The sequence below is a fragment of the Aspergillus piperis genome (assembly GCF_003184755.1).
Source record: "Aspergillus piperis CBS 112811 unplaced genomic scaffold BO85scaffold_2, whole genome shotgun sequence".
Taxonomy (NCBI): Eukaryota; Fungi; Ascomycota; class Eurotiomycetes; order Eurotiales; family Aspergillaceae; genus Aspergillus; species Aspergillus piperis.
This window is the reverse complement of record NW_020291592.1, coordinates 2219516-2246538: the sequence shown is the minus strand read 5'-3', so window position 1 is coordinate 2246538 and position 27023 is coordinate 2219516. Positions and strand designations below refer to the sequence as shown.

At 48.6% G+C, this 27023-nt stretch overlaps 11 protein-coding genes across 11 annotated transcripts; 4 read left to right on the top strand and 7 right to left on the bottom strand.

The window, feature by feature from the left end:
• Positions 1-1443: 1443 nt before the first annotated feature.
• Positions 1444-4252, bottom strand: BO85DRAFT_456242 (putative PHD finger domain protein; the record flags this gene model as incomplete). Its single annotated transcript, XM_025661431.1, has 5 exons — positions 1444-2658; positions 2711-3553; positions 3611-3830; positions 3893-3990; positions 4082-4252. 5 exons carry the CDS (start codon positions 4250-4252, stop codon positions 1444-1446), a joined length of 2547 nt encoding a protein of 848 aa, XP_025520162.1.
• A 542-nt stretch (positions 4253-4794) lies between these two features.
• Positions 4795-5211, bottom strand: BO85DRAFT_129694 (uncharacterized protein). Its single transcript, XM_025653979.1, has one exon. It carries the CDS (start codon positions 5120-5122, stop codon positions 4835-4837), a length of 288 nt encoding a protein of 95 aa, XP_025520161.1. The 5' UTR covers positions 5123-5211; the 3' UTR covers positions 4795-4834.
• Positions 5212-5300: 89 nt separating this feature from the next.
• On the bottom strand, positions 5301-6684 carry BO85DRAFT_362826 (Rcd1-like cell differentiation family protein; the record flags this gene model as incomplete). The annotated part of the gene is made up of 4 exons (XM_025655641.1): positions 5301-5478; positions 5550-5925; positions 6013-6168; positions 6228-6684. 4 exons carry the CDS (start codon positions 6682-6684, stop codon positions 5301-5303), a joined length of 1167 nt encoding a protein of 388 aa, XP_025520160.1.
• An 825-nt stretch (positions 6685-7509) lies between these two features.
• On the bottom strand, positions 7510-9146 carry BO85DRAFT_445666 (uncharacterized protein). The gene is made up of 2 exons (XM_025659321.1): positions 8031-9146; positions 7510-7975 (listed from the first exon to the last, which is right to left on the bottom strand). Exons 1-2 carry the CDS (start codon positions 9034-9036, stop codon positions 7899-7901), a joined length of 1083 nt encoding a protein of 360 aa, XP_025520159.1. The 5' UTR covers positions 9037-9146; the 3' UTR covers positions 7510-7898.
• A 1304-nt stretch (positions 9147-10450) lies between these two features.
• Positions 10451-11230, bottom strand: BO85DRAFT_484247 (uncharacterized protein; the record flags this gene model as incomplete). The annotated part of the gene is made up of 1 exon (XM_025663221.1): positions 10451-11230. One exon carries the CDS (start codon positions 11228-11230, stop codon positions 10451-10453), a length of 780 nt encoding a protein of 259 aa, XP_025520158.1.
• Positions 11231-11309: 79 nt separating this feature from the next.
• BO85DRAFT_129688 (uncharacterized protein) lies at positions 11310-12009 on the bottom strand. Its single transcript, XM_025653978.1, has 2 exons — positions 11511-12009; positions 11310-11400 (listed from the first exon to the last, which is right to left on the bottom strand). The coding sequence occupies exons 1-2, from the start codon at positions 11797-11799 to the stop codon at positions 11390-11392; spliced, it is 300 nt and encodes a 99-aa protein (XP_025520157.1). The 5' UTR covers positions 11800-12009; the 3' UTR covers positions 11310-11389.
• A 237-nt stretch (positions 12010-12246) lies between these two features.
• Positions 12247-13432, top strand: BO85DRAFT_456239 (isopenicillin N synthase family dioxygenase; the record flags this gene model as incomplete). Its single annotated transcript, XM_025661430.1, has 3 exons — positions 12247-12585; positions 12693-13131; positions 13203-13432. The coding sequence occupies 3 exons, from the start codon at positions 12247-12249 to the stop codon at positions 13430-13432; spliced, it is 1008 nt and encodes a 335-aa protein (XP_025520156.1).
• Positions 13433-13445: 13 nt separating this feature from the next.
• BO85DRAFT_445664 (putative prefoldin subunit 1) lies at positions 13446-14713 on the top strand. The gene is made up of 3 exons (XM_025659320.1): positions 13446-13845; positions 13904-14070; positions 14165-14713. Exons 1-3 carry the CDS (start codon positions 13816-13818, stop codon positions 14331-14333), a joined length of 366 nt encoding a protein of 121 aa, XP_025520155.1. The 5' UTR covers positions 13446-13815; the 3' UTR covers positions 14334-14713.
• A 1576-nt stretch (positions 14714-16289) lies between these two features.
• Positions 16290-16989, top strand: BO85DRAFT_484244 (YbhB/YbcL family Raf kinase inhibitor-like protein; the record flags this gene model as incomplete). Its single annotated transcript, XM_025663220.1, has 2 exons — positions 16290-16452; positions 16505-16989. 2 exons carry the CDS (start codon positions 16290-16292, stop codon positions 16987-16989), a joined length of 648 nt encoding a protein of 215 aa, XP_025520154.1.
• A 915-nt stretch (positions 16990-17904) lies between these two features.
• BO85DRAFT_413312 (O-methyltransferase) lies at positions 17905-19638 on the bottom strand. The gene is made up of 5 exons (XM_025657603.1): positions 19377-19638; positions 19193-19319; positions 18998-19121; positions 18483-18934; positions 17905-18407 (listed from the first exon to the last, which is right to left on the bottom strand). The coding sequence occupies exons 1-5, from the start codon at positions 19557-19559 to the stop codon at positions 18097-18099; spliced, it is 1197 nt and encodes a 398-aa protein (XP_025520153.1). The 5' UTR covers positions 19560-19638; the 3' UTR covers positions 17905-18096.
• A 6343-nt stretch (positions 19639-25981) lies between these two features.
• Positions 25982-26800, top strand: BO85DRAFT_445660 (uncharacterized protein). Its single transcript, XM_025659319.1, has 4 exons — positions 25982-26120; positions 26197-26253; positions 26311-26364; positions 26494-26800. Exons 1-4 carry the CDS (start codon positions 25992-25994, stop codon positions 26506-26508), a joined length of 255 nt encoding a protein of 84 aa, XP_025520152.1. The 5' UTR covers positions 25982-25991; the 3' UTR covers positions 26509-26800.
• The last annotated feature ends 223 nt before the right edge of the window (positions 26801-27023 follow it).

The following is a 27023-nucleotide window of genomic DNA, read 5'->3' as shown; positions in this document are numbered from 1 at the left end:
TACATACATACCCACACTTACTCAAATCTCACATGCGAATGCAACCAATGCTACGCCACGATACTACCATATACATTTAATTAACCCTTGTTTCATGTTATGTCACTCGGGAATATTTAAACTCAATTGATGGAAGTTTCAAGATGGGGTTGATGATCACACCAGATATATATATATATTGATGAAATGAGTAAGAGTTTGACAGGTGGTAGATCAGAAAAAATGACATGTGCTCTAGTATCTACTAAGTAGGTTCTATGCATGCATGCACGCACGGGTGAGAGCGGGAGGGGATGGGGGGGAGGGGGGACGGAATCTGAGACATTACCGGTGCTTGGTGCTTACTGCTTACCTACTACGGAGTAGTAGTTACATATGTTGGGGCCTAACTACGTAGTAGTTCTTTTAGTTAAATTAGAGCGTGATGATCCACTTCGGGTCAACGGAATAGCTAGTATGTACTAGATTGCTTAGACGTGTTGTTGGCGCCAGGGGAGGGTATGAGGCTGTGGGAATGCATGCATGGCGTTTGCTTGGTTTTGGGGACTGTTTACTGTGCGGATGCGGCGTATTGCTTGTGCTTGCGCTTGTGCTTTTTTATTATGTATGGGTGTTTGTTTGTTTGCTGTAGGTGGGTTTGTGCTTGGGGTGGTCTTTCTTGTTTATTAGGGTATATTTGGAGCGTGGTTGCTGAAGGATTGATGATAGCTGTGGGTAATGAAGGGTGTGATTTATTTATCTCATCAGTTGCTGAGTAGTGTGACTGAAGTAATAGTAGGTGCATGTCACGCTGGGATAGGTAGCGACAGCATATAATGCAGGTAATCATCTACAGCGAGTATCGAGCATCAATGTAATTGCCTCGCTTTTATTACATCTAGTCAATGTCTACTTCACATCCATAGCCAACCCCATCCCTCTATAGCTCAGTATCCTGCAACGCCACCCTTCCAATATATCAAGTTTGTAGTAAGACATGAGAGAAGCATAGACCAACCATATCAACCATGCAAAATAGGTAGCAAAGAACAAAGCAAAATCCTCAGTGCGGCATGCTAGACCGGCACACTCTCCACATAGTGCGCACTTTGAAAAGCAATGTATGGGTGAGCGAAGTTTAGGGAGAGAGAGCAACGGAAAACCCAGGATAACCAGCTAGTTTCCCGGCATTGACCGCTGCGAGGAAACAGACGGTAAGAAAGGAAAAAAGGTACATAAGACCTGCACGCATGCCTTGGCGCCTCTGAAAGAATTGGCCGCTTAAGCTTTACTGCGCTGCAAGATCAACCAGCCGAACCATACCCAGTTTCTAGGATGATCAATAACCGTGTGAAGGACATAATCACGAGTGACTGTACGGCTTCAAATGTCGAACGAGAGGGGTATAAGATTTGTTGTCCAGCTGCTCTGCTCGTGTGCATAAGCAGAAAGTGCCAGGAAACTTCACTTTTGTCCGGGCTGAGGAGATGGAGCAGGCTGTTGTGCAACGGCAGGAGGCCCTAAAGGTGGTATACGATTGAGCGACGGCGACGACATCACTGAATGCGGGCCATTGGTCCCGTGCAACTGGGCCTGCAGCATGGCGTTTTCCCTTTGCCTGCGCTCCTCTTGCTCCGGAGTCATGCATTTGACTGGCGGCGGAATGGGTGCATCGGGCGAGCTACGACCCATCAATTTAGGACTCGGCTCGAGTTTCTGGATCGGAGGAAGGACGGGAGCTCCAGTGACACTGCCAGATGTCATAGGTCGGGGGGATTGCTTGGTCGGGCTGATACCCGAAAGAGGCATGCCGTGGGAACTCTGGGGAGGAGAGGAGCGACTTGCAGTCGGAGTGGCCATGAAAGATGGACGCCCGTTATGCAAGGAAGAGAAGGAAGAATGATTGCCCGTGTTTGGACGAGGGGTCTGGTGTTGACCGTATGGCGTCCATGGGGCTGAGTGATCTGTCGAAGCTACAGGCGGAAATCCCGCAAGAGGACCAACATCCCGGTTTCCCTGGGTTGGGGACATAGATGGCCGGTTCTGAATGGGCGAAGGCAAAGTGGGACTCTGCGTAGAGTGAGAGGACGACGGTCGCCGCGCCGGAAACGACCCGCCGTTGAAGGACTCGCGAGAGTGAGGCGGTAAATGCATAGCTTGGTGGATGGATGGCAATTTTGGAACCTGTTCCTTAGATGACGGAGTGAATCCATTCAAGCCCTTTGATGGAGAGAAAGGGGCTCGAGGAGGGCTGAATGATGTGGTGTGGGCGGACTGAGGCCGGCGCTCGGGGGACAAAGGAGGGAAGGAGACGGCTTGAGGGGGGTTTTGTGAGGGAACGGAAGGCATGGAGGAAGGTTGCTTTTGAGGAGACCCTGCAAGAGGCAACTGGAAGGTATGCTGAGCGTTTTTGATAGACGATATGGGACTTTGATCCGGATCTGGAACCTTGATCTTGGTATCTCCTTCTGGCGCAGTCGAGGATGGCGAGGTCGACGACCCGACGCGGAATTTCAACGGTGGAAGTTTGGGCAACTTCGCTTCCTCTTCGCGTCGCTTACAGTCCTTGCAAACGAAGTGGAAATCCTCTCGTTCAGCTTCGCTTTTCGAGATACCGAGACACTTGCTGTGCTGCCACACATTACAGGACTCGCATGCAACACTGTGAGAGCCATCATCCTATTGAGGGTCAGCACACTTGTCATAATGACCGGGGATGATCATGACCTACCAGATTCTGACCATGAACACCGCAGCCCGAGCAGTCGAATATCCATTGATCTTCCTGCGAGAGGTCCTCCAGATTCTTGCGGTACTTTTCCATTTCCGCTTGAAGATGTCTCTCGGAAGCTCTGCTCTCACCCCGTGCAACTTTCTCCTGCTCTTCTTTGATGCGTTGGAGCTCACTTTCATGTAGTATCCGCTTCCTCTCCCGATCTTTAGTACGCTGTTCCCGGGTCATGATGCGTGAGCGTCTTTCCGCCTCCAGCTTCTTCACTCTTTCTTCCTCCTTGCGGGCTGCGGCTAGTTCCGTCTCTCGCTTACGTGCTGCTTCAGCAGCCTCGCGCTCCTGTCGCTCTCTCTCGGCTTTTCCGGCGATCCGACTGGATCGTTTAGCGCCAGCGAGCAGCTGCATGTTGAAAAGCTCCTTCTCGCGCTTCTGTTTCTGTCTCTCCTGGGCCTCTTCCTCCTTCTCAATGATGGGCATGACCTGTTCATCGATCCTATCCCTCAGTATCTTCTCATTGGGATCTCTTGTCTTTCTTATGGACTCGAGGAACTGCTTGTAATCGTCTAGTGTAACGGCAATGCATTCCCACGTCATCGCTTGCAGAGGATCCTCTGAGGAGTCGCCGTCCACAGCATTGTCTTCCTCATCGGACTCTTCAATAGGGTCGGCGCCTGTAACACGTCTTCGTTTAGAGGCTCTCATGGCACGGGCGCTCTTTCTCCTCGACTTTAACTTGGCCGGTTTCGGCGGCGGAATAGGGGGGTCGGTGCGGCGATAGAGCCTGTTATCATCGAGGATATAGTAGTAACGGCCTTCACGATCGTAGCCTATTTCTTCGATACGCTAGCAAAGGTCAGTAAATATCATAGGAATCTAGGGGTAGTGTCACGCAAAACCCACCCACTCCGTCTGATCCAATTCCCTCTGCTCCGGCATCTTTTCGCGGATGCGATCGGGATTCCAAAAGGTCCAAATAGACAGCTGGTGCAAGACGCGCAATTTCAAGAAAACGTCGAAGTCCAAGAACCTATTCGGAACCTCCTCATACCCGAAAGGGTTAGGAATGTGTGGTGCTTTCGCATTGTACTGACGTCGCGTATACTCATCGAAGTTATCGAAGCTATTGGACAAAGCATCCTATTAGCATAGCTACAGTCGCGGCTAGAACGAAGGTGCACGTACGTGAGGCCCCGATGCGACGACACCCATTTCAAAAGACAGAGTCCAATCTCTAGTAGTTTCTCGGAAGGGGTAGGCTTTAGACATTCAGTTTCCAGGTCCTACAAGCAAAGCATCAGAGTAAAATATTAGCATTGATCTATCGCGCCTGAAAGTAAAGAAAATTATAGGTGTTGGATTTGCACTACTCACCTCAATCCCGAAATCCTCGTCAATCTTCATGACTTTACCGAATATGGCAATATATTGCATGAGGCTTGCAAACTCCCAGCAGTTCCGAAGCTGCTGGAGTAAACCCGGCTCCTCAGGTGGCTGCTCTGGGGCAGCGTCCACCTCGGAGCGGGTGCGCTTTCGCGATACCATGAAGGCGGATATAGACCATCAAAGGCGCCGCGGCGCAGGACAAGATTCGACCCCTGCGGCGGATCTGCGGCGGGGACGGGAGTTCTGAGAAGGGGTGATTATCGCAACGTATATGCAACAGAAGAATGAACACAGATGTCTCTACCAAATGGCGGAATGAGTGGGTATCGACGTGATCGACAGCGGCGTGAAGACAGGAAATCGTTCGCCAGGGCGGGCGTGTCGGGCTGGGCAGAAGAGATGAGCTCACAGAATCGCCGGGCGGCGCGTCGAGACCCCAGTCAGGTGACTTCCATCCGCCGATTGGGTCGATCCCGTGCCGATAAGCCTTGCGCTGTCGATGCGATCCGACTGCTCACATTTCACCATGACCTCGTGGAAACTACTATTTCAATTTCAAAGAAGATACAAGCTCATATTAATAGATACTAGAAGGGAAGTTTTTATCGTGATAATAGTTCGCCTCCGAATGAAATCAGGTCAGGAGAGAATGAAAAGTTAAAAGCAACAGGCAGAATCAGCACCACCCAACGAAACATAAAACTAGATCTTGGTATCTCGCTCAAAGAGGGTCTATCTCACTCAGATGGAGGATGGGGAATGGGGAACATAGAGGACAAGCAAAATGCACACAGACAAATAGCGCCAGCCGTATCCACGCCACCGCACAGCCATACCATTATGGCCGAAGGGGGAACGAAGTGTTGGACAAACAAAAAAACCAAAAGGAAAGGGTAAATCGAAAGCAGAGAAAAAGCCGCAGCAAAAGCCAGGGAAGGGAAGAAAGAATAAATGATTAGCAAAACAACAGAACCTTTCGAACCATAACAAGACAGAAACCCCCAAGTCCAGTGCTCCCATACCCGCCATGTCTTCTCTTTTCTCTCTGTTGATTTTGTGCAACTTTCCTGAGATCGCGTCATTGCATTGCCATACCACACAGTTTGCGCCTTGTATTCCGTGTTTCGCCTAAGCCCGCCCCATGCATATCGTAAGGTTGTCAAATATATCAAGTAAACCAGAAGGAAAACAAATGCTTTTGAACTTTTTACATCGCAACACCAGGTGCGCCATCGGAGACATTATCCGAGAGGTTGATGAGAAGCTGAGCCAGGCAGCGCTTAGTGGCGGCGTCGTCGCGGAGTACGGAGGAGAACGTCGCATCGCGCAAGGGTTCCGGAAGGCATTGACGCAGCGCCTCTCGCGCCCTGCTGTTGTCACTCAGGCTACAAAAGTCAGCATTTGAAGTGGGAACGAATCAACCAACACAATGTAAAGAAATTTGCGATAGACTCACCGAAGGAAGCAGCGCACTACATGCTTGAGTAGTCGTACTGTCTGTTGCTCGACAAGTTGAGTGACCATATTACTCAAAACAGTTCCAACCGCATAAAACCTCTCATAGGTTGCGCAGATGTACGCCAGACCGATGTCGTCGAGGAGAATCTTCTGCACAATGAAGATTGCCACAGTTTTGCTCAGTTCTGAGCCGGTCTCCATAATCCGCAAGCAAAGGGGAATGATCTCTGTCGTGAGGAGGAAATTGATGACATCGGATGAGTCATTCTTAACCAACGCTCCGATCACGCCGAGCGAGGTGAGGCGGAGATACTCAAAGGGCCGCGACTTTGACGTTGTGTTGAGGAAAGGATAGAGGAACAGAGGAATGTGAGCTGTTCCAAACGAGAATTTGTTAGTCAAGTTACATACGACGTAGAACCGAAGGGTGGGGTGGATGGTCCTGGGTGACGGCTGCGTACCATTAAGAAACAAGGTGCGAGTCTCGTTGTGGGAAGCCACACACTGCAAGAGAGCCAGCGCATTGCAGACCCGGTTTGATGCAGCCGCAGTTAATTGCGAAGGGTTCAACAAAGGGTATACGGAGATGATTTCCTGAAGTAGAGCGGTCATGACACCTGGATAACTGCCCGTTAGTCGCCACCAACAAAGCTGATCAAAGGGGGTGATTCCGTACCGAAAGAGTGCCAAATAACCAGCGCGAGTTCCGGCACTTGCTCTCTCTTCTTGCTAAGTTCCATGAGGGCGGCTTCTCTGCGACTCGGATCGAGAAGCTCTGCGACCCAGATGAAAACTTTCCGATTCTCATCACTGATGCCACCATCCATCACGGACACCGCACCGGGCAACGCACCGTCCCCACCAATGCCTCCTGCACCAGCCCCTTGAGCGGAATTACCGGCACCGGCGTTTCCAGCCATGGCTATACGAGTATAGTGTTGTTGTTGAGCGGCTGCGGCTGCGGCTGCGGCCGCCTGGACTTGGGCATGCTGTTGGGCGACCAACGAAGAATGCGGTTGCTGAGCCTGGTGCGGGTGGGTTTGGTGATGCTGCTGTTGCTGCAACCAGGTCGGATCAGCCTGCGGATACTGGTGCTGATGAGAGAAGACGTGCTGAGTCTGCGTTTGAAGCATGGCGGGCCAGCGAAGAATCGGAGCTCAACGGGACTCGTAATCCTCAGGAGGGAAGACTTGACAGCCCTGGATGATCGGGGAAAAGCCGGACGAGGGCAAAATGAACTAAGATGCTGAGTAGGTATTGTCAGGACCGTATACTCGAGAGTAGCCTCATGGATAAGGGTTTTCGAATACAAGAGTTGAGAGTTGTGGAAGAGGGGAGGGGGGTGTTGTGAAGATGGCGTGGGAATGACAGCGGGATTGAAGGACAGGCGAGCGTGAAATGATGGATGGAATGGCTTGGGACTACGGGAGGCGGGGAGTCGCAGGTTCCGCCCGGGCAGTTTGTGCCGTCGACGAGGTGCCGAGCTTCATTCACTCTCTGGACCCTGTCGGACTCGAACCGCTTTGATCGGAACAACTTGATCGCGTAGATCGGTAACACGAATCTATTCAAATTTCTTATCCCTTCAATTCGCCCTTATTAACAGACCGGTGGGGTCTAATTGTTCTATGATGACAATTCCCTCCGTCTCTGTCTTGGGTTGGCATGCTGACCGTTGATGACCGCCTTGCAGCTGCAGTTATTGGATAAACGCACGAGTTGCTCCGGCAGGCGCATGATTATCAAGAATCAGCTTTGTACGTATCTAGGGGTGCACTGACACTGGATCTCTGAGAGCTGCGATCTTTGCTCAGATCCTCCATATACCTGTAACTATCCCTGCGCCGCTTTAAAAGGAGCGTGTCGGAGGGTGACTCGCAACTCTGGCTGTGTGAGCTCTCACTGTTGCTGGTCAGGGATGCGCTCTACTACTAACTTCCTGATAGATTATGTACGATGTCGGTACAGGCAACTGATGTTTTTCATATGTACAATGCTGTTCCTTGTCAATCTATTTGAGCATCTTATTTACAACACAGTTTCCTTCCGCGTCTTTCAATAAGTTCGAGAAAACGGAAGCAGGGACGGAGGACAAAGACAAAGTGACGAAAAAAAGGGATAAAGCATAAACATTCAAGGGCATTAGAACATGAATACATGTCTCATCATCGTACATTGCAGATCTTTCGGACACGAAAGAAGAAACCATCACACATCAATCATAAACCCTGGGTAACGCCTGTCCATGCAAAATCGATCAAATAAAGTCCGAAGACTCAAATCATAGCTAATAAATCGTTGTATCTCGGTAAGTCATTCTTTTTCGTTGGTTGGAATCATAAAATCATCATCTTCGTGAACGCGTGCGAGATCGTCTAGTTCTTCTGGTGTCTCTCGTCCGCCGATCATCTGTCACAACGCTTCCTGCAAATGTTATTAGCATCATGCTATCATTGAATGAGAACAAGACGTTACTTACCATCGTTGGTATAGTAGTCAGAGGAGTAGTAACTGTAGTAGGTGCTCGGATACGTGTAATCGCTCTTCTCATCCACGTCACGGTCTCTGCGCCTCTTCAACCCAAGGCACAGCGCGATCGCACCCAGGACGATTCCAATGGTCGCCAAAGCACCCATGCCAGACTCTTTCTTCTTACCGCCACCTGCTGTTGATGGTGCCGGTCGACTGCCGAACCAGGTGCGTTGTTCAGGTCTAGCCCCGGAAGAAGAATGGTGACGACGACGACGTTCTTCAACGTACGTGGTTTCTCTCCGCTTCCTACCGCCACCGAGACCAAGGCAAGCAAGCACAGAATCAAGTGCTCCACGGCAGCACATACAGGCGCAAAGGAGTAACAGAAGGAACACGCCGGCAATTGTTCCGATAACAATGCCCGCGATGGCTCCGCCGCTGAGTCCTCCGCCGGAGCCCTTCACAACCAATGGCGTGCCGCTTGTGCTCACAGGGGCAGTGAAAGGCTCAGTAGTGGTGGCCGTTTGAGTTACCGTCGATAGCGTTGTTCCGCGTACGGGGGGTGTGGCAGTCGCAGTTGCCCAAATTGACGTGCTTCCCAGGATACATTGATTGTTGGAGCAGACATATGCAGGGCCGCAACAGTCGCTGCCGCAGACCGTTTCACCATACTCGGCATTGCAACTGCCAGTGCTCGTTGTTGCCGAAATGTAGGAGCTCCATGTTGAAGTAAAAGTCGCACGCTCTGTTTCGGTCACGACATACGTGGTGGTGTAATACTCCCAGCTTCCGGAACTGACGCACTCAGCTTCGCCATCACTGTTGGTGCTGCATGTTTCGCTTGAGCTGCAGCAAAGCTGGCTATAATAACCGCAAGGATTCGAACAGCGCTTCTCCAAGGTGGCCTCCTCGAGACTCACCTCGGGTTCCAATGGTGAAGCTATCGAGAGTTGAAACTGACTTAGTAGGGCCAGTATAGATAAGGTCGACGGGATTATGCGAGACGCATGCATGGCGAGGGGAGAATGTAGGAATTTCCACAACCACGAGGCCAGCCCACGATGCGACCAAAAGCAGCTTTGGATTGCGATCGCTGCCAGAGACGAATTTGGGGGGGGGGGGGGTTCCGACGTATGGCTCGATGTAGGTCTTGGTATGACAAGGGAGGTATAGAACGAGAGACAGCGAACGAAAGGAAGCCAAGCAAATAGATGGAATGCGAGAGACCGTCACAGGTAGCTTGCAGAGCAGAGATCGAAAGAATGCATATCAGTTGAGTAGAAAATGTATGGAGGGTTGGAGAAGAGAAGTCGGAGCAGGGTGCCATCCCACGAGCAGCCCGTCCGTCCTTCTTTGATCCCAGCCTCCGTCCGGTCGACTTCCCAACCACCGCATTTCCTGTGACGACCACCACCAATCACTGCCAGGCCGAGTGAATCAGCGATGAAGATAAACTTAGCTCATAATTTAAAAAAGGAAATTTCGGAGGCTGGGATGTCCACTTTTCTCAACTCTGCATGTTGTTGCCCCGCTGTGATCCAATGGCAGAGAAGTGGCCGATGATGCCGTTGCTGCCCCTCTCATCATCAACTTTCTCTCCCCTCAGTTCCTGACAGCGTCATTGTCAGCACCCAATCGTGTCCGTGGGTGAAAAGTCCGGAACTTGGACAGACCCGGCCTACTGCGTTGTCGGCTCCACCGCTAGATTATCGTTTCGTCTTCCACGGTGAGTCGGTCTAGCCAAACGCTGTTTCTGATTCGATGAGGTACGTCCGTCAGGTACTGAATGCATGGGCCTCCATCCGTCGGCACAAATCAGGCGAAGACCGTGTAGTGACTAGTGACTACTCCTACGTGTCACCCAACGAAGGTGCCCCATGCTTAGGCAGTGATTTGGCGTGGGTGACTCAATATCCGTAAGTACTTAGTTGCTCTAGAAGTGTGCATTGTCCGTGACCCGACAATCACATACTAGATTCTTTGCTATCTGCTGAGCCCTAATAATGATGTGGTAGTGAGGCGCCATGGATGCAGCTGGATCTCCCTTGTCTATTGTGGGAGCAACAAGCTCCCAGTACAAGTTCCCATAATACTAAAGAAATCATAATCTGATCATTCATTTGTTTTAGATATCATTGCTATCCTAGATGCTCTTGTTATATACAAAACGCCACAGAATCATGAAACTCATTATACCGATAGCTGCCCAACTATCGCCCTTCATCAGTCACTTCATAGATGCATCCAGTCGTTTCTTTCAGCTACCCAAAGAATGGGCGTTCTCGACCGAAGTAGTCGTCGCTCGAGTGTCGCAGTTGTCATCGTTAACTTCGAGATGAAAAAAATAATTTTTTACGTCACTTGAGCGAGCGTATGTCCATATCTCGTACATACATATCCACATGAAAATCAAGCGTAGTCGTAACTTCATAGAAACATCCCGGCAAGTCCAATGAACATGCCAAAGAAAAGGTCCTCAAGACTGGAACTCCGTCGGGGCATCGTTCCCCGGTTCTCGTAGACATCAGTGCTGTAACTGCCGCAGTAACCAATGCTGAGGCCGTGGCATGCCTCCATACTCAGACTAGAGCATGTCGATATAGCTGCAGAAGCGCCTCCTCCAGCGCGAGTGACACCTCCTCCTTCAGCAGCCACAGTCACAGCATACCCTCCTCCGAGTTGCGAAAGACAGCCGGTATATTCGCTCTGACAGAGAGAGTAGTATGATGTGCAAACGCGCGCGTTGGCGAACGATGTCGGGATATTGACAAATGGATATGCTCCGGCAATCGTAGAGCCCGTGAGAGTCACACTCGTTCCATCTGTAGTCTGTGTAGCCGTCGCTGTCTGGGGAAATCGGAAGCTGCTAGTTGCACCTCCCCCAGAGTTTCCAGTTTCTGAGAGCGTGCCGGTACAGCTCGCTCCCGTCGGGCAGCAAGCGACATTGTCAGCGGCGTCGCGAGTGCACCTGCTACCATCGGCACAGCATATATCCGAGTAGCCTAGGTTTGTGCAAGAATCATATCCGGAAGGACAGTTATCGCTCCGCTTCCTTAATAATTGCAGTACTTCAAAGGCCCTTCGTCCGGAGTCTGCATTGCGAGGTGAATCGAATGGTATAGTATCGATCGATGGAGCTGGTGTTGTCTCTAACGAAAGAACAGTCGAAGCGAGGAATGCGGCCGAGATCCACCCGAAGAGCTTCATTGTCGAGGCTTAGGGCTACAGCGCGCCCTCCGGATATGATGGGACAGGATATCGAAAAATATACGTCGGAATGCGTCACCGGCGCAGCTGGAGACTGCGACCTGTTTAATCGTACGATCTGTCGAGGGCCAGTATTATGCGACGGTTTTGCAGCGGCGATCAACAGATTACTAGAAGCGGTAGAAGTAAGTTAGATGTCAGTAGTGGTCGATCAGGGTAGCGCTTGCAAGTACACAGTAGCTCAACGGACATGATCCAGGGCGGATAAAGGCACACTTACGTGTTGCTAAAAACTCTTCTTCCTGTAGTAATTTCTGCCGAGTTCGCCTCACTCGAGCAAGCCGGTTTGAACACCGGAAAGTGTGGGTGATGGATGCTGCATCTTTAGGTTGTTCAGGCCGCGCCGGGTCCACTGCGATCCCCTGCCACAGCAACGGAGCGTCGCCTGTGGCCCCTCCATAACCAGCCACCCGTACAAAGATGGGACTTTGTCCACCTATTTTTGGCCCGCATTGATTGAAAATCTGCACCGGAGCCAGGAAATCACCCGGCACTCCGCCGGTCTCCATAGTACTTATCACCGAGTGGATAAATACTGCTCCAGCTCCGATCTCAGGGTCTGCTACTCACCAGATGATGTCACTTTACATCTCGGACACCAAATCTACACCACGTGAATAGTAAGCTTACCTCGGAGTCGTTTTAGATCATCGTTATAGACTCAGGCGTACGATATTCTGCTGGTTATGCCAATTCATTCTACTCTTGAAAGTGGCGTTCGCGTAATTTCTTTTCCTTCCACGATCGCAAAGCATATGATCGGCCAGGCGATTTGGAAACCAAGCGCCAGTTCAGCTAATAGTACACTAGCCGTCCTTCTCACAACAGGTCATTGGAAGTGTTATCGTGAGGTCTTCTTCTCGGCGGCCTAACTGGCTAAACATCATCCCACGAGCTTTGAGATACTATTAGAATCTGAGTTATTCGATATGTCTTGTTCTGCGAACTCTACCCAGATGCAGATCCCCGTCGTGGACTTTTCGCAGTGGTACAACAGCCAAGATGCCTCCTCTCGTCAACAGGTCGCACATGCACTGGTCAAGGCTTGCCAGGATGTCGGGTTCGTATACATCGTGAACCACTCGCTTCCTGGATCGGTTCTGGATGAAACCTTTGAATGGATGAGACGCTTTTTTGAGCTCTCGAGCGAAGACAAGATGCGGGCCCCACACCCGGAGGGCTGGGCGGTACATCGAGGCTACTCATGGCCCGGTCTAGAAAAGGTTTCTCAAGTCATGAGCACCGGAGATGACGAGGACGCGCGGAAGAAGCTGAGAGAGGTGCCAGATGTCAAGGTTTGTTAGGTTTCTATGTCGCCCCAGTGAGCTATTAGACAGAAATGTTCTTCATGATTGTTGCCACCGAGTCTTATACTGAGATTCGGAATGACGTTTAAGCACAGGAAATCTACGATATTGGCAGCGAAGAGAATACCTTTCAGCCCAACCAGTGGATACCGAAAGAGACACTTCCTGGTTACCAAGACTTCATGGTCCAATTTTACTGGGAGTGTAATAAGGTTGGAAGCGAGATACTACGTGCTTTGGCTACCGGCCTTGACTTGGAGGATGAAAGCTACCTGACGAAGAAGCATTCAGGTCACAACAACCAGCTCCGGTTGCTGCACTATCTGCCTGTGCCGGCAGAAGAGTTGGAGAAAGAGCGAACCGCCCGATGCCCGGCACATACAGATTGGAGTTCCATAACCATGCTCTTCCAGGATGACTGTGGTGGCCTGGAAGTAGAGGACATTTCTCGGCCCGGCACATTCGTCCCCGCTACTCCTTTGAAACATGCCATCATCATGAACATTGGGGACTTATTGCAAATGTGGAGCAATGGTTTGTCTTCGCCATTTCCCGCAACATTAGTAGTAGTGTGAAATCGGTCATATTTCTGATCTATAACATAGATCGTCTTCGGTCAACCAACCACCGCGTCAGACTACCGCAACTCTCAGACCGATTCGAGGGGCCCAACCGGATGACACGGGAGCGCTACTCAATTCCGTATTTCATGTCTCCTGATCCAGACGTGACCATTGAGTGTATTCCGTCATGCATGAGTGAGGCATATCCGGCAAAGTATAAGCCAACCACCCAAGCTGAGTACAACAAGATGCGAGCCTCAATGATGTATTAACTCTATATGAATACGATTATTTTCGAAAAATCCATATATGCTTCGTCTCTCATGAGGATTGTATACCAATAGTTTGTTTTGCTTGAAGCCCTAAGCCCTATACTGATGTCCGAATCCGGTATCCTCTACCGCCCGGGCTTCGGAGCCAATAATAGCGGGCGGCCGATGTGTTCATCGTCGAGCTTGATCAGGACGATAGGTAACGAACAAACAGCCTTCCCTGTTACTCTCATACCAGATCCACGAAACATTTTGATCAATCTCAGAAAAACTATTACTGAGACAATTTAAATACGCGCCTTCTTGACCCCGACGACGCGACTTCTCTTGACCCCAGATTACCCCTCAATACCAAAGCGGGACTCCCCCCTCCTTAACCCAACATGTCCATTCCCAACGAAGCTCTGCAGAAGGTACCTTGTCCTAGCAACTTTCTCTCCTCATAGTAACTAATTAGTCCCGGACAAACAGCTTCTGCAAGAAATCGAGGTCCAGGCTATCACCTCCCAACAACAAATCGGCGTCACGAAGGCGCAGATCACAACTAAGCAGAGAGACATCCGCATGCTGGAGCTAACGTCCAAGGAAATCGGTTCTTTGCCTAAGGATACAAGGGTATATGAGGGCGTTGGTAAGATGTGAGTCTATTGGCGGGCTGCTATATCACCCTTTCAAGGATGGCATGAAGACGGAAGAATCTCGCAGCCATACTAACGGATACAATTCTCATAGGTTTGTGGCTGTCCCCATGAACACGATCGACAAGCGCCTGTCAAGCGAGAGTGGAGAACTGAAGACGGATATTGCTGGCTTGGAAAAGAAGCTGCACTACCTGGAAATGACACATAAGAACAGCCGGGAGAACCTGGAGCAGATCTTGAAGTCCGGTGGAAAGGCGTGAGGGGCTGTCTCATCAGTGGGAAAGAACTGAAAGATGAGCACAAGGAATAATTATATAAAACCGATAATAGGTGCCGTTGTGCTGGGCAAACGCCCGCCTCTGGTGGTGACAGAAATGGGACGGCATTCGCAGAACGCTGCACGGAAGATATACGCTAGGATGGGGATCCTAGGGGGCAGCCTCGTCTGCCGTGATGCGCTCTGATACTCCCTTACATCATGGTACTGTGAAGGCTGCCTTCGCTATCAGTGGTCATGCTACGCCCTGCTGATGCGCTGAGCGCTCGGCGTTAATTGGATTTGCTTAGCGGTGTTTAGAGCTATTTCAGTATGTATCACCAGCTAGCTATATTATAGCAAATCAAGGGTTTTCTTGTTATACTTTCTTTCACAGAATGATTCCTCGACTTTTCATAGGCAATCTAGATCATGGCCTGCTTTAGACATGAACGCGCTGTGAAACTATAGCTAACAATCTATCCCGGAACAATGAGACAGTTGCCTTTCCCGAGCCCCAGAACCGGATAGCTTTCGTCATACCACAATTTGCCAACATGTTGCCAATATTGCAAACTATGATTGGTGTTCCATCTATGCTATAGATTGTATGCCTACGGATGCCACAAAGAAGCCCCACTATAGAAGTACTACGTAACACAAAAACCGTCGCCATCATTACCAATCAACGTTATACAAGGCGAGTACCCAAGGACCTCGAGTGCAGAGCGGTGGCACAGAGGTGCTATCCGGGCTCAATTGTTTGAAAATAACCTGTTTTGTCTCACACTTTGAGAGTAATCATCCGGGTTGGTGAGAAACTATCCTCCCTTGCCCAGGCTTTTGACCTTGACTCACTCATCCTCCAGGATTCTTAGAGAGTCAGCTCACACTACAATGGAGGCTTTGACCTCTACGCGACAGCGAATATGAACGAAAGAAAGGGTTCGGAGCATGATAGTTGCACAGCTTCTCATCCCGATTTCCCCGAGTCTAGCTTACGAAAGTTTGCGCTATATGCTGACTGGGACATCACTTGGTAATTTGCACAGGATAGACATCTGCTTGAGGCATCTTGCTTTGTGTAGTATCTCTGGTCGTTGTGTGGATGCATTACCCTTGTCCTTGTGCTTGTGGAAATGAAGCAGGGATTGCCCTATTGTAAGAATATCAAAGTCACGTACTCGCACTGCTTTTGTGACAACTACCCTCTCCAGGGATAGCAATGATGTAGCTTGGTGAAGTTATCCCCTAATTTTCGAAGGGCGTACATACCTGTTCTGACAAATGGAGACTATTGAGTGCTCTGCTCCGGAGGGAAGGGGATCCGAGTTCATTAAAGGAGCCATAATCATTATAGAGTAAGCGCTAGCGTCATCGCTCCCAAAAGGATCTTGCAGGATCAATATCGAATTACGCATTGCGTTCCAAACGATCAAGGCCCACTGGAGCTCGGAAGGAATGCGTCCACGTGGTACGCATGGCAGATATGCAGCACCGACAACACCCAACACAAACATCACCATTCGACTTACAATGCCTCTAAGACTCAGATTACCTCAGATTTGCTACTTACATACTATAGGCTGATGATTTTGCTACTAGTCCACGAAAAGCATGCTCTTTCTAGCATTATCACGCCCGTTCCTCCTTGGAAGAAGACTTGAGGCGGTGCAGCCGAATACGAGATCCTGGTCCTCCTGCGTCTATACAAGCTTATGATCACTGTCTTGTCCTCTACCATTTCGAGATGTATTAGCCATGCTTCTCCGTGAGTACTAACTTGAATCTCGGATGCACCTTGGTGTCAACTCAGTTTACTCGGCCCGTTCAGTTTGAGGCAGTGAAACAAGCATCCAGCAAGGGACTATAAGAACAATCGAAATGGAGCCAAGGGATGGGACTTTGGCAGCACAATCATAACCATACTTCTCCACAGAAAGAAACTAGCACTATCAAGATGCGTTCTCTCCAATTCTTCACTTCTTTTCTTGCTGTCGGCCTCGCGGCAGCGGCGACTCCCTCCAGCTTTACTCCGTCTGTCGACGCGGACGTTGGCGTGGTCTTCACCGAAGATGGGGGCCACCTAACTCTCAAATCTGGAGCCTTGGTCAACCAAAACTGTAAGCGAAATTTTTCTTTGACGCGGATTACATACTCACAACGCTTCCACAGGGACCATCAATACCCCTACCTTGTACTTGGAGGACACCACCTCCACCAAGGACGAGTACGTCATCATCATGATCGACCCAACCATCAATGAGGATGGTATCTCAACGGCCGCCTTACACTGGTACCAGCCATACCTAGCCTATTCGTCTGGTGTCTTAGAGATTAGCAACACCAGCGCCCCAACCGCGGAGTATGTCTACCCGACACCGCTGGAAGGGCCTGCCCACGATTACATCCTGCTGCTGTACAGCCAGCCAGAGGACTACTCCCTGCCTGTCTGTCTTGAGAGCTTGCTGCCTGCAACAGACGCGGCCCGTCTTGGATTCAATCTTGATGAGTTCGAGGAAGTAACGGGCTTGGGTACTCCCGTGGCGGCGAATTGGTTTCAGGTCGTGAACCCTACCCCGGCGACTACCACTTATGCGATCACGTCTACTCTCGTTTCCACATACGTGTGTGAGGCCACCGCTACTTCTAGCTCATGAGTGTCTTGAGGTCTGTTGGTGGTAGTGATGAGGGGGTCGCTCTGTATCATGAGTATGGAAGATGCGTTTTGGATGTTTCTATGGGCTTTGGCTGGCTGACTGGGGGATGACAACAGATCACTGTACAAATACTATGAATAGATACTAGTACCAATATTTCTGGATTATTAGCTTTGGGCGTATCTACGTCAGTACCACCACACATACATCTTACCGGATAATCATTTCCGTGCAGGTAAGACCCAAAAAAGTAAAACGGCCCCAAAGCCAAGGATTAGTTCGTTCCTGATAAGCAGCACATTTACACAGAGTCGGAAATATTCTCTGAGGAGTTCCATAATCATGCCACAGAAATTCTAATTGTGAAATATAAATGCTTTGCTAATATATGTCAGTCAGCTCTCATACTCATTCTAACATAGTTTGATAGATCGCTGTACAAAGATATAGCGCAGCTAGGGCACTTTGGCTGAGTTAATTAACAGTCAAAAAAGACTGCCTAAGACACTCTCCTACAGTCCGGTTTCTTGGTGTTTAAATATTATAACCTGGTTTATCAGGTTTTGTGTATAAGGATACAAGTTCAGAAATAATTGTAAGGTGTAGAGAGTGTGGGTAAAAGACTAATGAATATAAACCATACTCCCTGGTCGCTCACTTAGTATATACTTTAAATATATCCCGTTTTCTAGTATTAATATATACTTATCTAGTCTTTTCATATATTTAAAATTAGTTATAAGGATAGAATCTACCACACTTATATACTTATGAATGAGGGGAAACCCCTTTCAAGATATTTTCATAACCGCGGGCTGCCCACGAGGGTGAATCTCACGTGGTTGTCTCTTGGGGTCTGTCTCAAATCCCTTTCTCCCGCGCTTATTCCTAACTGGGATTGACAAGCGGAGATCATGACCGTTAGACGATCAAGGTCCTATTTTAACATGACAGTCAACAAGTCAGTGGTATTCCCTGGTCCGCTTCCCCTCTCCACCCCTTGCAGGTAGACTACACCGATCGATCAGCATCCTCGAATAGTCAAACGTATCTCTATAATCTATAATCTAGCTTCTTGAGAGTTTCTAATCTGTTCTATGATCGAAATCACTTCAATCTAGCCTCCACAACCCCAACAGGTACTCCAGGAGCACGCCACACCTTAACCAACGCCAAGCCCGAGATATCCAAAAGATGAGCCCAGTCCTTCGTCGACCGTTCGAGGCCACCAAAAGTCATCATCGTCTGATCCATCCAGGCATGAAACATCGATCCGCCGACATCAGGCACAATATGCTCCGTGATCAGCACGCGAGACTTCTCTCTATCCATGGCTCCAGCCAAGTTAGATAAGATCTTCTGACTTTCGTCGTTGGGCCAGTTGTGGAGACAGCGTCGAATATAGTATGCCAGAGCTCCTAATATAATGGATATATCGGTCAGTTTCAATTTCTCCAAGCATTTCAGTGTGGATAAGACACGTATATACGTACCCTTGACCGGCTGTGGTTTGAAAAAGTCATGTCCCATGGCTTCGATCCCGTACTTCTGAATTTCGTCACCGTTATCCTCTATTACACTCGCCTGGTCTTGAAGAATAAACCGGCCCTTGAGATCGGGCTCGGTCTCCTTGATTTGCCGAATGACATGGCCCCGACCACCCCCGATGTCAACCAAAGTGACCGTATCATCGCTTGCCCGGGGACCTAGTTCCTGAGTAAATGGGTACAGGCCCGTTGTGACTAGCATTGAGTCCGCGGCCTTCATGGATTCGTTGAAGCGGCGGAAGTTGCTAGGATTTTCGATCAGATGCTCAAACGCGGTCTTGCCTTCGCAGTTGTGAACCAATGAATAAGGGTTGTTGCGAAGAGTTATCTCGTTCTTCCAATTCTTTTGACGGAGGAATTCGCAGTTCCGCATCATACCGGGAACGAAATCGTGCATCCTGCAAAGGTTACTTTAGCTTTCAATTCGTCGTTTTGCTAAATGGTAAGACTTTTGAACACACATGGAGGTGTAGACTGCTCGCATTTGCGGCACAAGATAGATTTCCGAGAAGGGTGTGTGGGTGTACTGCTCCTCTCCAACTTCGCGGAAGGGACCAACTGGAGTGGCGGCGCGCATGTGTCGAACTATTCCAATTGCTTGTTAGTTAAACGGGTTCAACAATCAGAGAAGCAGATATGTCATCTAGAACACCTACCAACCAATTCTTTATCCATCCCCGTCTTCTCCGATATCTCAGTAGCTGAGATACTCTTGCCTCCGGTAGGGATCGCTTCGAAAACACCCGCCTCTAGAAGTGTTCGTATGGCTCCTGTGTTGGCAGCCTAAGAAACCCCATTAGTCAGTCACCTGTATCATTATAGAGCAGAATGATGACCTACATTTTCAAACTGCGCATAAAGCATATCTGCTGGACCACGTAAGGTCTGAATCAATTGCGTTGCGTTCATCAAGACTTTGTATCGATCTTCATCTGAGAGGCTCTTCTGATATACGTTCGTAGCAGATATGAGTTGTTCCAGACTCTGCTGGAGAGCCTCATCTCTGTGGACAACCGATCCCATTCTGCACTATTTAGGATGCTGGAGGTGAGGTTGAAGATTGTAGGATACTAAGACAATTGAAAGGATCTAAGTGCTTACTTATAGCATAGGCTTTCGCGCAGGCCTTAGCCGAACAGTGACCAGCCCATAGTCTGATTGAATTTCGCATTACCCGAGTTCAGCGCAGTCAGGCACCCCTTGCTGGGATGCGCGCGGCCGGTAGCACTGTCAGGCCGCGGAACTTGCTATATACAGATCCTTGTGGGTCAGCTTTATAGCTAATGATGGGTCGGATGGCAAAAGTACTACTGTCGTACCCACCTACACACGCACGCACACACACACACACACACACACACACTCTCTCTCTCTCTCTCTCTCTCTCTCTCTCTCTCTCTCTCTCTCTCTGTCTGTCTGTCTGTCTATGAGTCTCTCTGTGTGTATGAGCGAGTGAGACACACTGTCTCTGCATTGCTATCATATGATCCGGTCAAATCCATGTGAAAATTCCTCGTTATCTCAAGACAGTAGATACTTAAAAGTCGTAAGTCGCATGAAAGTTGCAGGTGAAACAGTCTGTTGTGAGTTGATCTACAAGAAACAATCGTCCCCGACGACCGCTAATAATCGCCAGACTTATCAGAGGTAAATCTGGCCAATCAATCATAATGTTTCCAAGGGATGATGTCAGCTTCTAGTAGTAGCCGATATTGAGACATAAGTACATGGACTTTAGGAGAAATGATCCGCTATTTTCAATTGGGCTAGGGAGCTGCTGGGCTGTTCTAATCGTCTCGTTGACGAGTCATGTGCTTGGCATCTGATGTTCCCTCAATGAAGGCAAGAAGTATCACCTTACAAGCTTATCGTTTCATTAGGATATTGCTCTATCGGGGACTCGTGGCGTACATATGCAAGCCTCCTGCCCCTTGCAAGACGTTGCGTACTTGCCGAGTATTCCCTTGCAGCAGGATAGAGGCAGTGCCTGCGTGGACATTTTCCCCTAGAACCAATCCTACTGCTATTGTATGCAGGAAAAACAAGTTAACAGTGATCATCATCGGAAAGGATGTCGTGTTTACCCATTCAAAGCAAAGCCTGGTTACGAAATTTTCGTGGTGGGTGTCACTATACTCCTGCATAGTTCCGTTGGGATTCCGGCACCAAGGGGCCGAAGAAGACTACAATGCATTGCTACGGCTCAATCTTTTCTCCGTTGGGGTGTTTGACTGGCTAATATCAATTTACTATATTTTGACACTAGAGATTGCTAGTGACTATGCTGTCCGACCTCTCAAGTAAACCGGTAACTCGGCCCTCTAGGTGGGACTACCAATCAGCCTCCCCAGACAGTAAAGATCTTTTGATCGTCTCATGTCAGACCCCTGATCACTACAGTGTTATCTGTCTCTGGAATGCTCCCAGTTTTCCTAAGACCCCTCAAGCCGTCATTCTGATAAAATTAGCTTTGGCCAGCATCCGAGAGCGTCTCATTAAGTATACTCCACTATGTGGCCGATGATCCTCAAATTCCACTAATGATGAGAAGACCCGAACGGAGAATTGAGCGGTCAGTTGCTTTTACCTTTAAGCTACCTGAGCCACCCTAGATGAAAGTTTGAAGAGATTTTACAGTTATAATTCCAAAGGACCTAACTTGTAAAGTTAATTGGTCAATATGAGGCAGCATTCCTATAGGCGCATAAGATCGAGCCACGCACGGGCTCGGCTTGGCGATGCTTTCAGAGGTAGTAGTTCCTTCTACACGCAGGGAATTGGTGATAGTGCAGGTTGCACGCAAGGTGATTCATTTGCCAATGAAAGGCAAAGTACTATCCTTGAGGTAAGTAGTGGCTCCGGCCCGAGATCTAGCTTCATATCAGCCATATTTGGCCGTTCAGCTGTCATACAGCAGTAGTAGACACAAACAGGACTCCCGCAGGCTCTCTCCCCCACCTGAAGTGACTCCGAACGTTAATGGATCCTCCTGATCCAATCATCATATTTATACGGTCAGCATTGTCGGTGTGGCGCGGCGAATCTGGTCATGATTGCTCGGTTTCCGTAGACGCACAGTCATTGAATGTTACATGTCGGCGATTGTTAGTAGAGCAGAAACATGGTATTGACAATGTAACTAATCTCTTAACATGTTGTGTTATGGGCCAGCTGTTTGCATAGATACTTATTCACTATTCTTAGTATGTAGTATGTTACAGTCTCCCAATTTCCCTTGTCTTCACATTGTGCTGTCAACCACACTATCAGCTCAAGAGGCCAGCCTCGACTACCTGATTCCCTTCCATGTTCAGCTGGCAATCACTCACAGGAAAAGAAATTAGACAGCGGTGCAAGGTGCTCGCAGGTAATGGTTCGCAAGAATGGCTGGCAACACGATGGCATCATAAAGGAGGTCAACGACACGATCCAATACAAGGATCAGTGTGAATATGGTAGAATACAACTAGCAGTTCTAGTCCACCTTTGCTGCTTCATGATATAAGATGCTATCTCGCGAGTTACATCTATACAATGAGATGCGTATTGGAAAGTCTTCTGGTTCTCTTTCAACGTTATACTTCTACAGTTTCTCCTTCGGGTTCCTACTCCCGGACTTCGTTGGCCGACTAACATAGTTTCACTAGTACTGCGTGTTGTAGAGCTACGGAAGGACACAGTTTTGGATGACAGCATATTCCCCACGAAGCCGTGATGATGCATTCTGAAGGCATTGCGGTGCTTGTAAGTCCGTGGTCGCTCGGGGTACTCGCTGTGAGCAGGGAATGTGGGGAGAAGGACAGGAAAGGAGGGGAATAAGAGGGGGGGGGTTATACTCTACAGAGTCGTGCCTCAGGACCATGAAACCAGTCACGAGACACAGAGACTAGAATTAATGGCACAATGCTCATGCCTATTGCTGGCGCTCGACCTCAATCTGTGGTCGCGCCCAATACGAAGAATTTATACAAAGCAAGTGTACTTGATGATGTATACACAATGACTACGGATGCGCCATACAAGTTTCTTTCAAGGTAGATTGATCATCCCAAAGTTCAGCTCCATAGTTCAGCTGCTGGAGTCCCCGAATGAGTCCAAGCACTGGCGTGGCGAAACTACCACAGAGTCATATAGCGCCTTCGACGATCGGACACCCCACTGTGCAAATTGCAAAGTAGATCTTGGGTTTTGAGCGGCCAGGTGCTAAAATAGTAGTATCATACTAGTGCGCCACCCGAACGGTATGGTCAAGTCTGTGCGGTAGATCGCCGACTCGGAATGTATTTCCTTCTTGCCTGGTCACCCCCTGACTACTGACTTTATTTACCTAGTTTGTAGAGGTTGAAGCGATTGCAGCTGGATTGAACTGATATTAGCCCCATATATCTGATGTTTCTGTATTTATTAGGAAATACTAGTAGCCATGAGTATCTTCCTGACTGAAAGAAATGTTGGTAAATGCCTGCGGGATGTTGTAGGAAGCTAATTGTTGAGACGGAAAGATATTGGTTGTCTCGCTATCAGGCGCTGCGGAGCGACGCGGAGCTGGAAGAGGGGGAGGGGAGCGTGGTCCCGTCCAGTGCCCTAGCCTTGTGGCTATCTACGTAGTATCATGGTTTCGATCTATTTTCTGTATCAATTTGGCCAATCTGATGCCAGGATTCATCCAGTTAGACAGGTGCTTCAGATGAACGTCGTGCAGAGATGCGTTTTGCGAGTTTGCGCAGGCAAAAGCAAGGTTGGAGAAAGGGTCATTAAGAACATTCGATCCCACGAGGCCCTTTTGCCTCGCTGGCCATAGAATAGCTAACTAGCTATAGACTGTTCTTCCTTGACACCTAGCAAATGGAGATATGAGCATCATCCCCCATCCAGGAAAGTGTTCTCCAAACCAAAGATGCGGAGTGGGGATGTCCGATCGTGGAAAAGCAGTTCCGTTTGCGATCAGTCAGCGAATGGCTCCACGGGAATCAGCACAATATCTTCACGCTATCTCAGCTCTATCAGGCTACCAGCCGCAGTAGGGACCACTTCAAGTAATAACTGGTCAATGAATATTGGGCGGTTGCTGGTACGTATTTGGACTCTACAAATGACCATGCAGACTCTGCAGCTAGCTGTATTTGGACTATTATTTACCCCTATATCTAAATAGCAAGCTTTCTGTCTGTTTCGAATATACAAGATCTATATGGGCTTCTGCCTAAGTAGTTGCCTTAGTAGCTGAAGAATAGTAGCCTTGGTAGGCTTTACAGGACAACACTTCATCAAAGTGGCTGATTCTACACCAGCCATTCTCGAATAAACAGAACTGATTAGCCTGTATGGCCCTACGTAGGGTTCAAATAGGGCTGCCTTTGTCTACTAGATTAATGGATGCTACAACATTGGCTACCCTACAATCGAACACTTGTAAGATAGCCAAATAAAAACCCTAACCCCCTAATGCTGAGAAGCTTTGGTAGATGAAATTTTGATCTGACTCAACTACGTGACTTGGATATTGCGTGACAATTGTGAGACTTGCCCTTGAACATGACAAAAGGAAGAACTGCCTGTCTACTACTGTTGACTCTCCTATAACGCATTTACCACTTGTAGGAGATACCTTCACTTATACCATTCTATATGTGACTACCCGTGACTGAGAGATCAGTTGTTATGAAAGTACAAATTCGATGTCAATATATGATAGCGAATAGTAATAGATCAACAGGTTAGAGATAGGGTACACTGCAAATCAATGAAGAGCATAGGGAGATACCTGGATTAGTAATAAACAAAGATAGTCTAGGAGCGGAACTACTTAGAGAGCAGCTGAATCTATGTGTGAGGAAGGTCGCATCTCATGCAGTTTGTGGGCTGACAGATTCGCCGATCGATCTCTCACCGGGCACGATGGGCGTAACGACCGTCCGCTCCACATTATGAATGCAATATGTCATCGAAGTGGTGCGCGATGCTCACCACCCAAGCTTCATTATCTCACTCGCATGCAATCCTTCCCTTGTAGGCACTGCGCCCGCGGAGATTATATGGTTTCTTGCTTCCCGTTGTGCAGCTTGCTTATTTATTCCTTGGCAGTTTCAAGGGTCTACAGCCACCTCAATAGCATGGAATTCAATGGGATGATGTGATTGATGATGGGACATTACGACCCCGAGTAGAATTGGGAGCATAGCATAGTCATAGGTCGTGCAATTTAGCCAGGATTATCTCTCTGGATGCACAGTGGCAAATTCTAGCCCTGGGCGGGATAGTTTCCAAGGCTGATCTAGGCACCAATGAAGCGGAAGTGTAGTGAAACTCGGAGTTGGCTTGCATCATTGCTGTGCGAATCTTCCGGGCGATCATTGTTACTCGACCGTGCTGATTGCATGTCTAATTCCTATCTATATCCTACCCCTCTCAGCAGTGAAAGAGCATAAGCAGGTAATACCGTGTTGGCGCACACGCCACCTATGCGGCTATTCCTTCCCGTTGTGGTACAGATGGACACCCGGGCCTCAGGGCAAGGTTGTGTATCGCCAGATTTCAGCTATGCAGGGTCTATCTGCATTGATATGACAAGTTCGAATTGGGTGATCCGTACCCATGCAAGAGTTCCATGATGCGTTGAACCCTTGCCGACAAGGAATAATGTGTCTCAGTCGGTGCTTGACTTTACGACCCAAATGGTACTGAAACTGACATTGGACTCCTCAAGGCCGTTGGAATGACAGCATGGTCCCTTGGCTGATCTGTCCGATATATTCTCGCATTACACGGTAGGTCTGAGACAGCTACACCAATTCTTCTTCCCGTATTGACGATTTGACGATACATCATGATATCCTATCTGAAAACCAGCTATCCACTCGTGGTGACGTTGGCGCTGTGTAACGTGCCAAAGTTAATCTAATTATAGCTGGTTCTACAATGATCCCCATCATTGTGGTAGCCGCCTCTAACGCGGTCTTTGTAACCTCAAATCGTGTCTTGCATTGAATAATCTGATGAAGCAGTTAGTTCAGACAGATAGTAGAGCAGTCTGGATCCGATACGTGCGATGACGCACGTACACATGGCAAGGGAAGATGTAAGGCTTTCCGCCCAGAATCAGCATTACGAGAAAAGAACCAACATACCTTCTCATCCGGGGTTCCCTTGCATCTTGCATAACCTAACCATCGGTCATGTTGCTTCTCAGAACATGACATATCCATTGTCTTCGTGAAATGTAGGTCATCAGAGCTGCTTATTCGTCAGGTTTCTTATGCCTTCGTAAAGTCAGCATCTAGGTCGTATGCACGACATGCATGGACTTTGGACGCCTAATCCTGCGCCAGGCATATAAAAGCCTCCTCTCTGGCTTTGTGGCGGCTTCAATTCCAGGCTTCAAAGTGTCATCAGATTTATCAGTACCAATCGCCGACTCCTTCTAACAATTTGACAACTAAGAATATCACCTTCAAAATGCAGTTACTCCTCCTCCTCGCTGCAACTTTGAGTCTCGGTGCAGGAACTCTGGCTTCCCCTGCACCGGTTTCTAACAGTATCGAATCACGGGCTTATCATTGGCATGGTTGTGGCGCCGGTATCGAGGTATGTCTTACATGCTTGCATCTACCTTTAATAGATGCAAAGCTAGATCGTGAGCTGTTACTGACTCTGCTTGAAGTGCCATTCTGCCACTGACTGTTGGGCTTCCGAGGATTGTGTGCAGACTGCCCTTGGTGTGAGTTTATCATGTCAGTCTATATAGTTACTAAGAAAATTGACCTCGTATGTGCAGAGCACCGCCAATATCCACTGTGGACAAGATAGTTACCCCACGGCTTGCTGGGCGGTAAGTCACAGTTTTTTGGTCTTCTCCTTGCTCTACAGACTTTTCTTTTAGCTTTCGAATTTTCTTCTTTATCCACCTTTGCTATAAGGTGTTGAATATGGTGATCGATATTCTGACAGCCCTCTGTAGGATTGGACCGATTAGATGTTGGGCTTCTGGGCAAGGGTTGGCTTGAATCAACTGCGAGCTGTGCGACTGTCAGAGTTGGGAAGGTTTCCTAAGATGATTGAATTTCTCGGGGATACGGTTATTGTGTGCTCTATACACTTGTTGCAGAAAGAATGATTAATGGCACATCCTTGTCAACTTGGACGCTTGAAGGCCATTCTATGCCTTTCGGGTTCCGTAAGAGCAACAGGAGCCATAGGCATCTAGTTATCAAAAGACCATTAGCTGCGATCAGAATCAAATTGCCAATTGTTGCAATTCCCACATTTGTTTCTCTCTTCAATCAATAACATTTCCATTACTGGAGCGACCATTTCGGAGTGGAAACAGCCGGAGTGGATTGTGCATCGTTCACAAGTTTGTGATTGTTGTATGAACTTCTCCATAGGAATAGTCTGATAAATACAGAGGAACATTCTTTAGGCTAAGGATGCCTTAGGCGAGTTGGTTTTGTAACTCGTTTGTTGTATCGCTGAATCAGCACTTGTGCA